Raw genomic sequence first — 13,985 nt, forward strand, 5'->3', positions numbered from 1 at the left:
CTGCCCTGTTTCCCTGAAAATAAGTAAGCATTTTTTTTTCAGGCTTGGAAATTTAAGGCCTCCCCTGAAAATAAGACCTAGCAGCATTCATTGGATAGAATCACTGTCTTGGTGATGTACTTGCAAATGCAAATGAACTACGAGCAGCTGCCTGGACAAGAAGGGGACATTTAAGACAAATGCTATTGCTAAACAGGAGAGATAGGGGTCAATGATTCCCATAGAAATGGAGCCCCATAAAAAATTGAGTTTGGAGATTTTTTAGGTTGTTAGAGAATTTGTTGATATGATGGTCTTTAATTAAGAAAGATGGGGATAGTTAAATTAATATATATTGAGTTTTTTGTTTAACAATAAATATAAAATCTTGGTCATGTAAAAATAAGACATCCCCTGAAAAAAGAGCAAGGGCAAGGTACAGAAAACATATTTTAAGTTATATCTTCTGGTCTTCCAAAATGGAGAATTTGAGATGCAAAAGAGAATTGAATACGTGCACATTATGTGCAGTGTGATTTTAAATCTCTATGTATACAAAACTCTCTGGGGACATGTTGTTGAATATATCTTGCCAGGATCAGATTATAAATTGTCCCTATAACAATAGGAAAAGACAACAAATATACAGACAATGTAGCCTGTACGGCTTCTTTTCTACAGAGAAAAATTAAGGAATCAACCAAACGGTGATTAAGTAACTGTGGTAAAACCATTCTGGCTACTGTGGCTTGAGCAAGAAGACATTTCTGTACCAAATTTTGTATTTGTTTGTGTACCCTAAAATGACTTGAGACTGGGGTGTAAGTTCGCCTTCCAGGAGGACCTAGGCTCTGAACATAAATATTACTTTTTGTACCTATACATCTAGGTTACAAAACTGTAATAGTACCGTGTTTTTCGGACTATAAGGCGCATCGAGGTGCATCTGGGTTCATATATATGGCGCACCTGATTATAAGGATGAATGACCAGCAGGTGGCAGACCTGTGCACAGTTCAAGGCAGCTGTTGCCTGTAAGTACGGTCATATATAAGGCGCACTGGACAATAAGGGGCACCTTTGATTTCTGAGAAAATCGAAGGATTTTTTGTGTGCCTTATACGGTATGTATCCTGTACAACAAAAACTTTAAAAATGTAAAGAAAAACAAGGCACAAATATAATAATATGTATTTAATCATCCTTCACATAAATAATTATATTAGTCACAATCAGAAAGCTTCAAGTGTGTGCAAATAAAATCTACAGGTCTTTTTGAAAAAAAAATAAAATAAACCAACACAACCAAATTGACAAAAAATTGGAGTGTTGCTCGATAAATGGTGATGCAAAATGTTTATTTTTCCCCGAAAAGTATTTTTACTGTGCAAGCAAGGTCATTGTTTAACCCCTTAAGGACCAGGCCCTTTTTCGTTTTTGCATCTTTATTTTTCACACCCCACCTTCAAAAATCCATAACTTTTTTATTTTTCCATGTAGAGAGCTGTGTCATGGCTTGTTTTCTGCGTAACAAATTGCACTTCATAGTGATGGCATTTAATTGTCTATGCCATATACTGGGAAGTGGGAAAACAATTCTGAATGCAGTGAAAATGGTGAAAAAACGCATTTGCACTGTTTTCTTGTGGGCGTGGATTTTACGTCTTTCACTGTGCGCTCCAAATGATATGTCTAATTTCTTCATTGGGTCAATATGATCACATGGATACCAAATTTGTATAGGTTTTATAATGTTTTCATATATTTACAAAAATTAAAACCTCCTGTACAAAAAAAAAATTCTTCATTGACATTGTGTGATCCGAGGCTGTCATGGCAACGGATCGCCGCTCCCCGATGACAAGATGGCGGTGCCCACGCGCCGCCGGCTCGTTAATGCCGCCTGCAGCTTTGCCGGCGGCGATGAAAGGGTTAACATCCGCGATCTGTACAAGCACCGATCGCGGGTGTTAGCGACGGGTGCTTGCTTCATTGTGTATGAAGAGGGCTCAGCCCGTGAACCCTCTTCATACTACCCCATGCGCAATAAAACGTACAGGTACGTCTTATTGCGCTATGGGGTTAAAAACCCTACAAATTTGGTATCACTGTATGCATATTGTACCAGAGGATTTTTTTATGCTATTTAGGTTTGATGATAGAGGGCAAAATTTTTTGTTTTTTCTAATAATGTCAGATTTGCTTCACAAAAAGGGTTCACCGGCTCGTTAAAGACGTTGAGCGAACTGAGAGATTACCTGGTTATTAATGGGGAAAACCTTTGCAGAGATAAGGGGTCAAGCATAATAGACTGTTGTGAAAGATGAAAACTGTTGCAAGTGACTTTTGACATTCAGGTTTTATTTCACAGAGTGCATATGTTTCTTGGTTATATTGCTTAATTATTTTTACTATTCATATTGGGTTCTGCCATTACGGAAGGCCCCACTGCCTTGGTCCCATAAGTACTCAATGTTCAAAGTCATTTCAGAGCTTTCCGAGAATTCTTAAACTATGCTACTATTCATTTCCATTTCATGAAATATAGCATTTCTAGAATGGCCTGGGGTTACTGCCCTTACATGATTGTATTGAATGATAGGCCTATAAAACGCCTTTCAGATCTGAACATGCGACCGGACTGAATAGAGTTAACGTGTAAGCATTTGATCAACCGTGCACTCATCTCTGCTCTTATCTGGCGAGTGGCTCTCATGTTCTATATCATTCCCATTAGAAGATTGATGGAGATATATACTTATTTTTTGTATTCCCAATAGCTGTCTCCATTTTTTTTCATTATAAGGAGCAATGAACCACATATACAAGGTCAGCAAATGCATTCCCATTTGAAACATTTCACATCTTCTCTCTTAACCCACGTGCTTACCACTAAAGACAAAGAATAAGCCATAACAAATACAAGATTACTTTGTAGAACCCGGTTTAGCTTGTTAATAATATGAACGGCTTTGGTTCCACTTGTCAGAACAAATGTCATGTGCTCTATTATTATCTTCATAATCCTTTTGGACAGTACAAGAGTAGAACAAATGGTGTCTGAAAAGTTCACTTAAACAAGGAAATGGACCAAGCCCTTAGTCTGTAAGCTTATTCTTAGCCAGAAAATGTATTTTTGGATTATGTGTGTCTATACATAACCACGGTTATCTGGTAGTGGCTGTAGGCTTGGCTCCAATGTCCTGTGCTGCCTCCTGGCATTGCCCTTTGAGGGTAGCAGGAACAAATTGAAACAAGCAAAAATGTGGTCCTTTAGTGCCATACAGCAATGTGCCTTCCAGCTGTCTCTGTAAAACACTCAGCACAACAATATACTTGATATCAGTTCAATTTTTCATGAGTTATATTGAGTTATTTTTTTTTTCTTTTTTGTTTCTTATACATCCTGTAATTGTTTGTAGCACATATTGGATTTTTTAATGTATGTATGCTCTTTTTCCATAAAGATATGTATACATGTCAGTATAAAGATGCAACAGAAAATCTATCTTTAAATCTATTTTAACCCCTTACTTTACAATTTTGCTCAGTCTTATTGCTGTTTAGCTACTATGGCTCAGTGATGGTCAGTGTAAAATGAGTGTGGGCGGGGACTCTCTCAGTAGACACTTCATGATCCTTCTAGTGCTGTGAGATGCTATGTGCTGTCAATGTGCTTAGGTTATCAGGGTACAGCTTTGTATACACTTTCATTTGGATTCTGAGCATTCACTGGTATCTGACACATAGAAAAAGAGATAAGACAGATCAGAGATGAGAAATTATGAGATCCATGAGATGCATATTACACATTAGTCTACTTTTACAGATATAACATACACAGCTCTGTAACATATATTGTCAGATCTGCTGTGCTTTCTGTAGCTTTACTCTCATGAACTGTGGCAGGAAGTGAGCGTGTGTGAACTAGTCTTGGAATTCAAGGGTGGGGGCTTGAGGAAAGAGCAGAGACAAGCTCAGTCCAGCAATTTTGTTAATAACATTGAAATAGAGAATTTCTTATTTTGTTATCCTGAGTACATTTAAGAATCTTGTCTTTGTGGGAATACCCCTCTAAGGTGAAATTTTTCTAAAACATAAAAAGAAAGATGCAAGTCATACAGTTAATATTTTGGCATACAGCTATTTTAGGGTCTTGAACCATACATCTGCTTGTGTGGTCTTTTAAATTATTTATGCTCATTTTTACATTTGTGTTTTAGAGATACTTCTACAACACATATTTCTGTAGGAATAAAAGATAAGTAGCAAGTATTTCCTAATATTCTGTATTCAAAAAAACCTTTGAATGTATTTGTTTAGTGCTGCTGAAGTAATAACTGATAGCTGGCAGTAAGCCGCTTTCACTGTGTTCATGAATCGTAACTTCCATTTGGACTGCTGTGCTGGTCTGATGTGAATAGATTACATGGTTGCATTGCTGAACGTGATGATTAATATGCTGCTTGTCTTGTTTATACAGCACCTGCGCTGGACTGCTAGCTCTTCTCATTTCTCTGGCATCTCTTCTGTGGTTTTGGAAAACAAGAGACAGAACTTTGGATAGAAGAGACTTCAAAGTTCACATCTGCCAGGTCAGCAAAAACATATACAGAAGTCCATTTTTTCCATACCGTGTGGAGCCTACAGATTTCTATGTTTATATTATTTTAAGCATCTCATCGACAATCTTATGATTTTTTTGTTATACCCATTTGTTAATGACACTTTATATATGGACTTTATTTGGTTGTTTTGGGCAAAATTAATTTTGTGTATAATAATGTTTGATGTATAATATACATTTTTACAGTAGATCTGAAAAATGAACAGCTAGTTGTTGCACACATGTTATTAATGAAGGAATCTACTACGAGTACAAGTACAAATATTAGGGGTTGTCAAACTAAAATAAAAAAGTTGATCAAATGGCGCAATGTGTTAAATTAAGTTGAAAAAAAAAACATGACCACCATGATCATAGAATAGTGAAATTCTTATCCTTAGGCACTACTGCATGACCTTTGCACAGACCTTTGCACAGGCAATGTGCCACTAGTGAGACCTTGTCAGTAACTTGCCGTTTATGGTTACCTTTGAGGCCCATGATTGGCTGCAGCAGTGAGCTTCCCTAACATAACATGTCACTACCTAATGAACAGAGCTGTAGAAGCTGAAAAGGAAGGGTTTAGTGTGTTTTTGGAAGCTGCTACCAATTGTCTCATTAACCACTGAGCACTGAGGCATCATATTATACAGATTGCCATACTCTTCACTGTGATCGACACATGAAATCCAACCAGAGCACGGTCTGTTATTTATAGACCAAACGCCAGCCTTACAGTTAACTTGTTAAAGTGAACGCTAGGTAAGAAAAAAATAGGGAATTTAATAGGCCACAGCCCTATATAACATGCCATATTAGTAGTAAAATACTACTAACTACAAACTGTATTAGGGGGGTCTCAATATGATGTGGACAGTAAGTGGTGGTTAAAGAGGACCTGTCACCCTAAAAAATCCTCCTAGGAGCTGCTTACTAAAGTAAGTAGCTCCCTAGCAATACCACAGTATCTTTATCAGAACATACCGATAAAGCTAGCAAACACTGCACTATGTAGCCCTCAGAATGCGGGCTCAAGATTCTAGCGGTTCAACGTATTCATGAGGGGGTAGTCCGACGAGGCAGTGACTGCCGAATGAAGCCTGTCAGTCACCCCCGGCAAATGGTGTGGGAGGGGTGGTCCAGGGGAGAAGCTACAGAGTGGGGAGTGCCTTGGATGGCCCCCTCATGAATACGCCAGACCGCTGTAAGCTTTGTCCGGTGTTCTGAAGGCAATATAGTACAGTGTTTGCTAGCTTTATCGATATGTTCTGAAAAAGCTAGCAGATTAACACTGAATTACTGGGGTGGTGCTGGTTCAAGGGTTTCTTTAGGGTGACAGGTCCTCTTTAAATGAGGAGCACTTTTATTCAATGGGGGAGTCTAACAGGGCTTCTATGCCAGAAAACTGCCTTAAAATCCCAGAAATAATCACAATTACTAGCGTTTCAAGTTCTGGCAGTAATTGTGATTATTTTTCCACTTCACACTATCTCCACTCCAAGTGGTCATGAAGTGTTCACCTTGAACGTTTGCATGGTTTTTGAGAAAACCAACCCCAGTTAGAAGCCGCCCGCCAAATACATCAGGACGCCTAAGCCTCTTAAAGTATCCAGTGGTGCTGGAGGGGCAGGGCTTCTATCATACGCCAGTGCATAATAAATCTCTACAATTAGTTTTTTTTATAATTCCTAAAATTCAATGTGTCATGGGGAGAATACTGGGATATTGCTCTACTTAAAATACAGAATGTGCATTCAAGGGACATCAATGTTTGACTTTAAAGAAGCCTATTGGTTTGTTGAATTATCAGACATTGATGTAGAGAGAGCTTCCTTTTTTAACTCCTTGTCACCAGAGCCTTTTTTGTTTTTTGTGCCTCATTTATTTTTCCATTGGCACCCTTTTTATTTCTCCATTTATATAGCTGTATGAGGGCTTGTTTTCTGCTTAATAAATGATAATTTTATATTTTTCCATGTAATGTACTTGGATGCTGTAATAAAAATTCCAAGTATGGCGAAATTGGCAAAAAAATAGGTGCCATTTTTTTGGGCTCTGATTTTATTTTTCTAGTGGGGTCAGTATACTCAAAACCAAACTTATATAGATTTGCATAAGGTTTAATAAAAAAAATTTTAAAAACGGAAGTACAAATATTAAAGGGGTTGTCAAACTAAAATTAAACGTTTGACTGGACCAATGTGTTAAATTAAATTGAAAAAAAAAAACATACCTGACCACCACTGATCCAGCATGCCTGGTTCACACTGATGCATTTCCAGTGATGTTCTTACTCTTGAATGCACTGTTCACGGATGAGTCTTTTGGGCTCTGATTTTATGGTTCTAGTGACATTTCCCTTCTATTTTTGGGGTCAGTATATTCAACACCAAATTTATATAGGTTAACATATGTTTAATAGATTTTTAAAAAATGGAAATTTTCTGCGGGAAAAAATTTCACTGTATCGCCTTATTCTGACATAGCTTTTTACAAGTTATTTACAAAGAGAAATAAATTTGCACAGGCTTCTCATAAAATTCTAACTTGCATTGAAGTGTAATATATTAGTTAAAATTCATGACAACAATTAGAGATAATGACAAACAGTGTACAAAAGAAGAATCCACAGGATAAAATGAACCCATTGGCAGGGCCCAGAAAAATATAATAATATGATGACAATCTTATCTGATTACATGATTATTTATGATGTTCATGGGTAGAAATAAACTGCAGCACATGCTTAGTATGGGCAAGAGAACCAGGGTTTCCTGATAAAAGAGAACCATCTAGGTTACTTATTATATAAAGGAGAAACCTTGACACTTAGACATGACTAGTATGATACAAAGTCAAAGTTCTAGTACATATGAAATCATAATACAACAGTAACACATACCCTTGCATACTACTGTATGACAGTTTTGCACATAATCTGTCATGTGGTGCTGACATTTAAAGGGTTAGCACCCACAATTGTTTCCATCATCAAACAGCAGGGAAGTATGGAGAGGGCTCCCTTAACGGCCCCATGACTGAATCATACATCGTGGATGGTTAAGTCTCTGAGAATGAATTGATCTACTTAAAATATTACATAGACATAGGATAGTGAATCTGTCACAATGAAAATGCTTGTAATCTGCAGTCAGCATGTGATAGAGCAGGGAGGATTGATAAATAGTTTAATAGGACAAGATTCAGTATCACTTGTATTTCATACACTTGAATCTTCATGTACTTTGCTAAGAAGCCTACTCACCATGCAATGGAAAATAAAAGAAAAATATCAGGACGCTACTTTGGGAGAAATTTACACTGGGACAGACATGGAAGTCTGAGAAAGGAACTATAAAACACTATAGGACTTTAATACATGTGAATGACCCACTTTCCTACATCTGAGTGCTGTCATCTACTTCTGTGTCTCCTGCTGATGAGTGCTGTCAGCCTCTGGTTTTATGTGTTTTTTTTTTTTAAATCCACTGCACAGGAGAATTTCCAGTCTGATCATTTGAAATGAATTGTAATTGATTGGGGAATAGCAGAGAGTTTTGTTAATCACTTTCTCATAACAAAGACTTATCAGATCATTACTGACCTTTTTCTAACTTTTTCACTGACATTTGCATCATAGCCTCAGGAATTAAAAGAATTTTCCTATTCATGTAGGGTTAATCACCTCTAAAATGTGATGAGTGAAATGATGGCGCATCATGTAATGGTGTCATATATTTGCCTCTGAGACTACGGCGGCTAAGTTCATTAATTGCTTTTAAACTTCTGCAGCTGTTGCAAAGGTTCCCATGAAATCAAATATGAAATAGATTTGTTTCTCTAAAACTCTCCATGGATCTGACCTGAAAATTCTACTTTTAGCATATAATGTGCGGTATATATCCAGAGGCAGTATCTTGTACTTAATTCATGCTGTGTATCTACTAAACCCATCACCATGACTGAATAAAGTTATGTTATTTGTTGTAACATATAAATTCTTAGAATCTTCTAATCTTGTCGCACGCTTCAGAGTAATGTTCAGATGTTGATTTTTGGACATTTTTGTTTTTTTCCATCTTTGGAGTCCAAGGCACCCGTAAGGGATTAAAAAGTGCAAACCGTGCATAATTTAGTGCTAGACTAGTAGATACTTTTGTTATTAAGGGGTTACAGGTGGAAAAACTCCTTCACATTGTGGATAAGTGATATATAACCATGAGAAATGACATATTGTAATGGTATTAAAAGTGCAGGATAACAAGCCTTTGTTCATGTAGCAATTTATTATTTCTGAGTAATTTAACAGGGTAAGAATATGTCCCTTATACTTACACTGATTAAGTTTCTCATTTGCCATTGGGAGCCACAGGTCACATGACTTACCCTCAGGCAGCAGAATTTCTTGTGCACGTCCCCTTTGTGATAACCTTCTCCCACAAAGTGGTTGGAGGAGCATGGTATTTATAATATGGGTGTTCCAATGAAAGACTAATTTTATCTCTTTCATTTTATTAGATAAACACTTTAACTAAGCCAAGTGTTTTTGAGAATGATTTTGTATGACACATTTGAGGGAAATTTATTAAGAACAGCGTTTTAAACACTAGCCTTGATTGTCCCTTAATCCCCTTACAGCTATTCATTCTATTTGCACATGTCCCATGCAGAAAGGATGTATATAAAGGACGTCATGACAGTGACCAATTTCAAACACCTATCTCATGTACCCTGGCACTTAGAAACACAATTCTGGTATCATATTAAATACTAGAATCCGACCCTTAATACTGGCTTAGAAGCACTGATTAGTCTCTCCCATAATGCTTTGGAATGGAGGGGGAAGTGAGCAGAAACTGCGGGATAAAATGTCACTAGGTAGGAAGGTTCTATCTTGCCATAAGTGCTTTTGATCCTTCAAAAAAAAAAAAAAAAAAATACTGGTACATTTACATAACTGAGTTATGAATAAATAAAGTGAGTGGTCTAGTTTTTAATCATGATACAGTATATTTATCAATAAAGATTATTATTATTATTATTAGTAGTAGTAGTAGTAGTAGTAGTAGTTGTTGTTGTTGTTGTTGTTGTTGTTTCTTGTGTGCTGGGGTCATGTATTCTGTATGACCAACATTCTCCATTTACATTTCAGATGATAAGTCATGCAATTTCCATATGGGTAGTCTGCACAACCCATAGCAGTCTAGCTGCCAAACAAGGACTGCCATTGCTAAACCAAATAATTAGTTGGGTGATTTTAGGTAAGTACACCTTATTAATGTATTGGATTTATTTGGTCTTATATTTAATAAAATAATATTAAAGGACATCTATCACCATTTTCTTGGTGGTAGACTGTCCCATAACGCACCCTCGTTACCTTGAGGGCATGAGGGATCATCTTTTCGCTTCCTCCGGGGCCTCTGTTACATCGAAAAAATAGACTTTTCAAAATATTCAAATGAGCCGGAGGCACTCAAGGTCACGTCTGATGAGAGCCTCCTGGCTCCTCCGAGACCTAGTTTATGTACGCCCCCCACTTCATTGTTATTCTCCGCTCCCATGCCTCTCCGCGGCCAAACAGCTGGTGATGTCACCGTCTCCCGTCTGGAATTCTTGCGCAGGCGCGAGATCTTCTATCTTGCACAGCTCCCTGGTATCCTGTGCAGCTGCGCAAGAAATCAAACAAGAAAACATTGCAATACCTGTGAGTTGTGCTGTATTGAATGAGTATGTTTACAGTAGGTCATTATTTTGATTTCATGCTATTTAAATTCTATTTATCATCAGGCAAATTGCATGCAACAATGCAGTCTAGGTTGTTCTGCATGAATACACTGGTCAGACATCCAGTTTATTACAAAACATGTCTATTTAAAAAGCTTAGGGTAGTGGTTTCAAGAAGAAAAGTAAGAAATGACTTGTGTACCCCAGATAAATGCTTTGACTTTTATTATGGACATGACATATAGATCTCTACAGGCCATATATAGTTAACCGGGCCACGCTCACTGATGCAAGGGCAGATCAGTATACCTTTTTCCAGAAGTATGTATGCATTATAGAAAAAATGCAAATAATTACAAAATATGGCCCAAGACCCAATTCACTGACCCAATGAAGATATGTTTTGTTAAGAGGATGCCTTTTTCTGTGAACCTTTATGTAAGTTCGATAAATTTCTCATTTACCCATTCACAACTTCCATATCGCTATATGCATCATATTTGCATATGCACATACAAACATTATGACAGTGTCCAACGTTAAACAATCATCTCCACAACTGTGGCACCGAGAAACACAATTCTACTCTTTAATATAATATCAGGATTGTGTTTTAAGATAAGGGACCATTTATATGGGGAAGATGTTTGGGGGAAATATATTGAGCTCACCGTTACTGGTTTCCAGTTTTGGATCTTATAGAGTTTCTCAGTATTTTATTGTTCACAGAACATCAGATTGGATGCACAAGTAGGATATAGAGATGATGACAAATGTGGTAAAGAAAGGGCAGACATGTTTTGCAGATGTCCAAAGCTCCATAGGTATTGGGGAGGGATATTTTAGACATTAAGTATGATATATGATATAGTTCTGCAATTAGATTCAGGGTTAGGAGTATTGAATTATATTATAAATATTAAATTGACATAGGAGAAAAAGAAGGTGTTGTCAAATCTTATTACTAAATCTTCTTGCCAGGACATATTGTCCCACACATAACAAGCCCACCTACATCTCTGTAAACTGAAAAATTAAAAAGTTATGGATTTTGGAATGAGGGGAGTAAAAGCCAGAAACACAGAAAAAGGCTGAGTACTATAGGGGTTAAATAGTAATGGTGGCCCCACAATAGCCAGTATAGTAACGGTAGCCCCACAATAGCCAGTATAGTACAGTAGCCAATATAGTTATGGTGGCCTCGCGGAAGTCAATAATCACAGGGGCCCACAGTAGTCATTAGGCATGGGGCCCCATAATAACCATTAAAAGATCATCCCCTCTCTCCCTTTCCCCTTGTAGGGACGAAATAGATCAACTTACTCACCTTTGCTGCCTTTTGCATCCCCTTACTACTGCAAAACGTAGGGACAACGTAGGTGGTGGCAGTGCAGTTTACATCATGACGCCACTATGGCTCTTACAGGGGAAGTCACTGGCCAAGTCCTCATACTCTGTGTGAATAGCAACTGCATCACTTAAAGACATAAATGCTATTAACCTTTCACCTTCAGGAATAGCACTAAAACTAACGTTTCCTGTCACATTGAGTACTATTCTATTGTATTACTAACAGTGGCCTCCCCTGGGAATGGAGGTCTCCAACATAGCACCAGTAGCTGTGGGCCCTAACACTTGCCCAGGTAAGCTTGGTGCTGACACCAGCCTTTCATGGCTGTCAATGTTAATTTTAACAATATCTACCGATACAGAAAGAAGACAGCTCAGCGCATGGGGAGATCTTGTTATATTGAACACTGACAGCCGTGGTCAGCCTCTTTCTGTGGACCTCATGCAGAGGGTGCAGCCGTAAATCATTACACTCGTGCATGTGACCTTCTCCACTGTCACCGCCATATATTATAGCTGGAAGCTCCGTGTGCAGTAGATGGCCCCATTAAATTGCAATTTCTTTATTTAATGTGCATATGGTATGCAGGCAGAGGCGAGTTTTCCATAACTATACGGCTGAGCCTTATGCGTGACTTATTACCAACTACCTTTTCTAGTTCTTGAGCTCCCATTCTACTGATAGCTAGAGCGAACCAAATCTATACTTCTGGCTATTTCTGTGTGCTGCTAGCAGTGCTGAAGGCTGCCGCAGTCATCAGTTGGGTTCCCAAGTGACACTCCTCCTGATAAAAAACACAGGTGAAACGCGCGTCGAGGGTGTGTTTCCTGGACGCCGGGTCCTCACTGCAAGTTTGCTTTAGCATTCCTGCTGCTTCCCCCTGTAAGTACATATTGCATTGCATATATTACAGCGATGGAATATTTGACACATAAACTTACTATTGACTTAAGGGGTATTGCAGCAGGAGTATATCGCTATTGGATAGTGACTCTACTACAATACATTTGACTCTGGCTACAGGTCTCTGTTTTTATTTTTATACTCTGTGCCTAACTCGCCCTTGTCTTTCTCTGTCAATGTTTTCTAATTTTACATTTTATCTTTTGTAAAAAACCTTGTCATTTATGTATTATATTATTTGTTTAAAATAATAAAACATTTTCCGGTTTATGACTCAATAGCCACGTAGTGGTTGAATTATATGGTGCAGATTTTGGACAAATATTTTGAGTAACCTTAGATATATTGTCTTGGAAAGGAATTTTTCTTGGATGTACAAAGCTATACTTCTAACTATTTCTGTTTGCTACTAGCAGTGTTGAAGGCAGCCGCAGTCATCAGTTGGGGTCCCAAGTGTCAGACCCTCATTAATCTTATATTGGAGATATATCTTATAGAGAGAGAGGATCATGTTGACACAACACATCTACCAACAACTAGAGATGAGCAAACCCCAACTTAAAGTTCATCGTCCTCCATTCGGCAGCTCTGCCTAACCCAGACATGCGGCTTGATGGGTTGCTGAAAAGCCAATCATGCAGCTTTACGCCCCAAGCAACTTTGCATAGCTGAGATTGGCCAGGTGGACACCTGGTGCACACCTGGCCAATCACAGCCACGCCTACTTGCTAGAGGCATAAGGCTGGCCAGAAACGTGTCCAGGTTATGCGGAGTTCCTGAACAGAGGATGCCAAACCAAAGTTCAAGTCTATCAACAATTTCTATTTTAAACACACTGCATGTACTCCTTTACTTTATGACCGGACTTAAAGAGAACCTGTCACCACATTTTCACAAATACAGCTAGTGATGGGTCTCTATAGAGTCCTATTACCTAACTGACCCTTGTTTTAGCTAAAAAGTTGTTTCCCTTACATCAGAGGGCGCGTTTGCTTCTTGGCTGGTCCCTCCTATCCATTCCTCCCCAAGTCTCATGCCTCCTTACTATTCAGCAGTTTATATCATGTGACCAAGGTGATGTCATCTAAGCTCCTATGCCCTTTACATTTGCAAAATGTACACCATGCATATATCTGATCACATGAAACCACAGCATGCCTCCATGGATTTCTACTCCTCCCAAAGTCTTCACCCTTGAAATCCTCATAAATCTGTTCCTGCTCTAAATTCACATGTACACATAAGCCATTTCAGGAACTTTGAAGGTCCTACAAAGGTCCTGAAACCACAGATTGAAAGCAGGCAGAATCATATTATGCATTCCCCAAGAAGCTTGTTTCTAGTACCATATGTAGGAAGTGATTACCAGACTTGTAGGGGAAATAATATCCATACAGCCCATGGCAGTGATTTAAAGCG

The 13,985-nt window shown here is 38.2% G+C and overlaps 1 protein-coding gene across 12 annotated transcripts in view; it reads left to right on the plus strand.

Moving 5' to 3' along the window:
* Positions 1-13,985, plus strand: part of PIGN (phosphatidylinositol glycan anchor biosynthesis class N) — a 249,710-nt gene that overhangs the window by 135,651 nt on the left and 100,074 nt on the right. For all 12 annotated transcript variants that reach the window (XM_072152718.1, XM_072152720.1, XM_072152713.1 and 9 more), the window contains 2 exons: positions 4,463-4,574; positions 9,738-9,846. In XM_072152718.1, the coding sequence (XP_072008819.1) occupies positions 4,463-4,574; positions 9,738-9,846 (221 nt within the window). The remainder of the gene's footprint in view (positions 1-4,462; positions 4,575-9,737; positions 9,847-13,985) is intronic.

This window comes from Engystomops pustulosus, chromosome 5 (assembly GCF_040894005.1).
Source record: "Engystomops pustulosus chromosome 5, aEngPut4.maternal, whole genome shotgun sequence".
NCBI classification, from domain to species: Eukaryota; Metazoa; Chordata; class Amphibia; order Anura; family Leptodactylidae; genus Engystomops; species Engystomops pustulosus.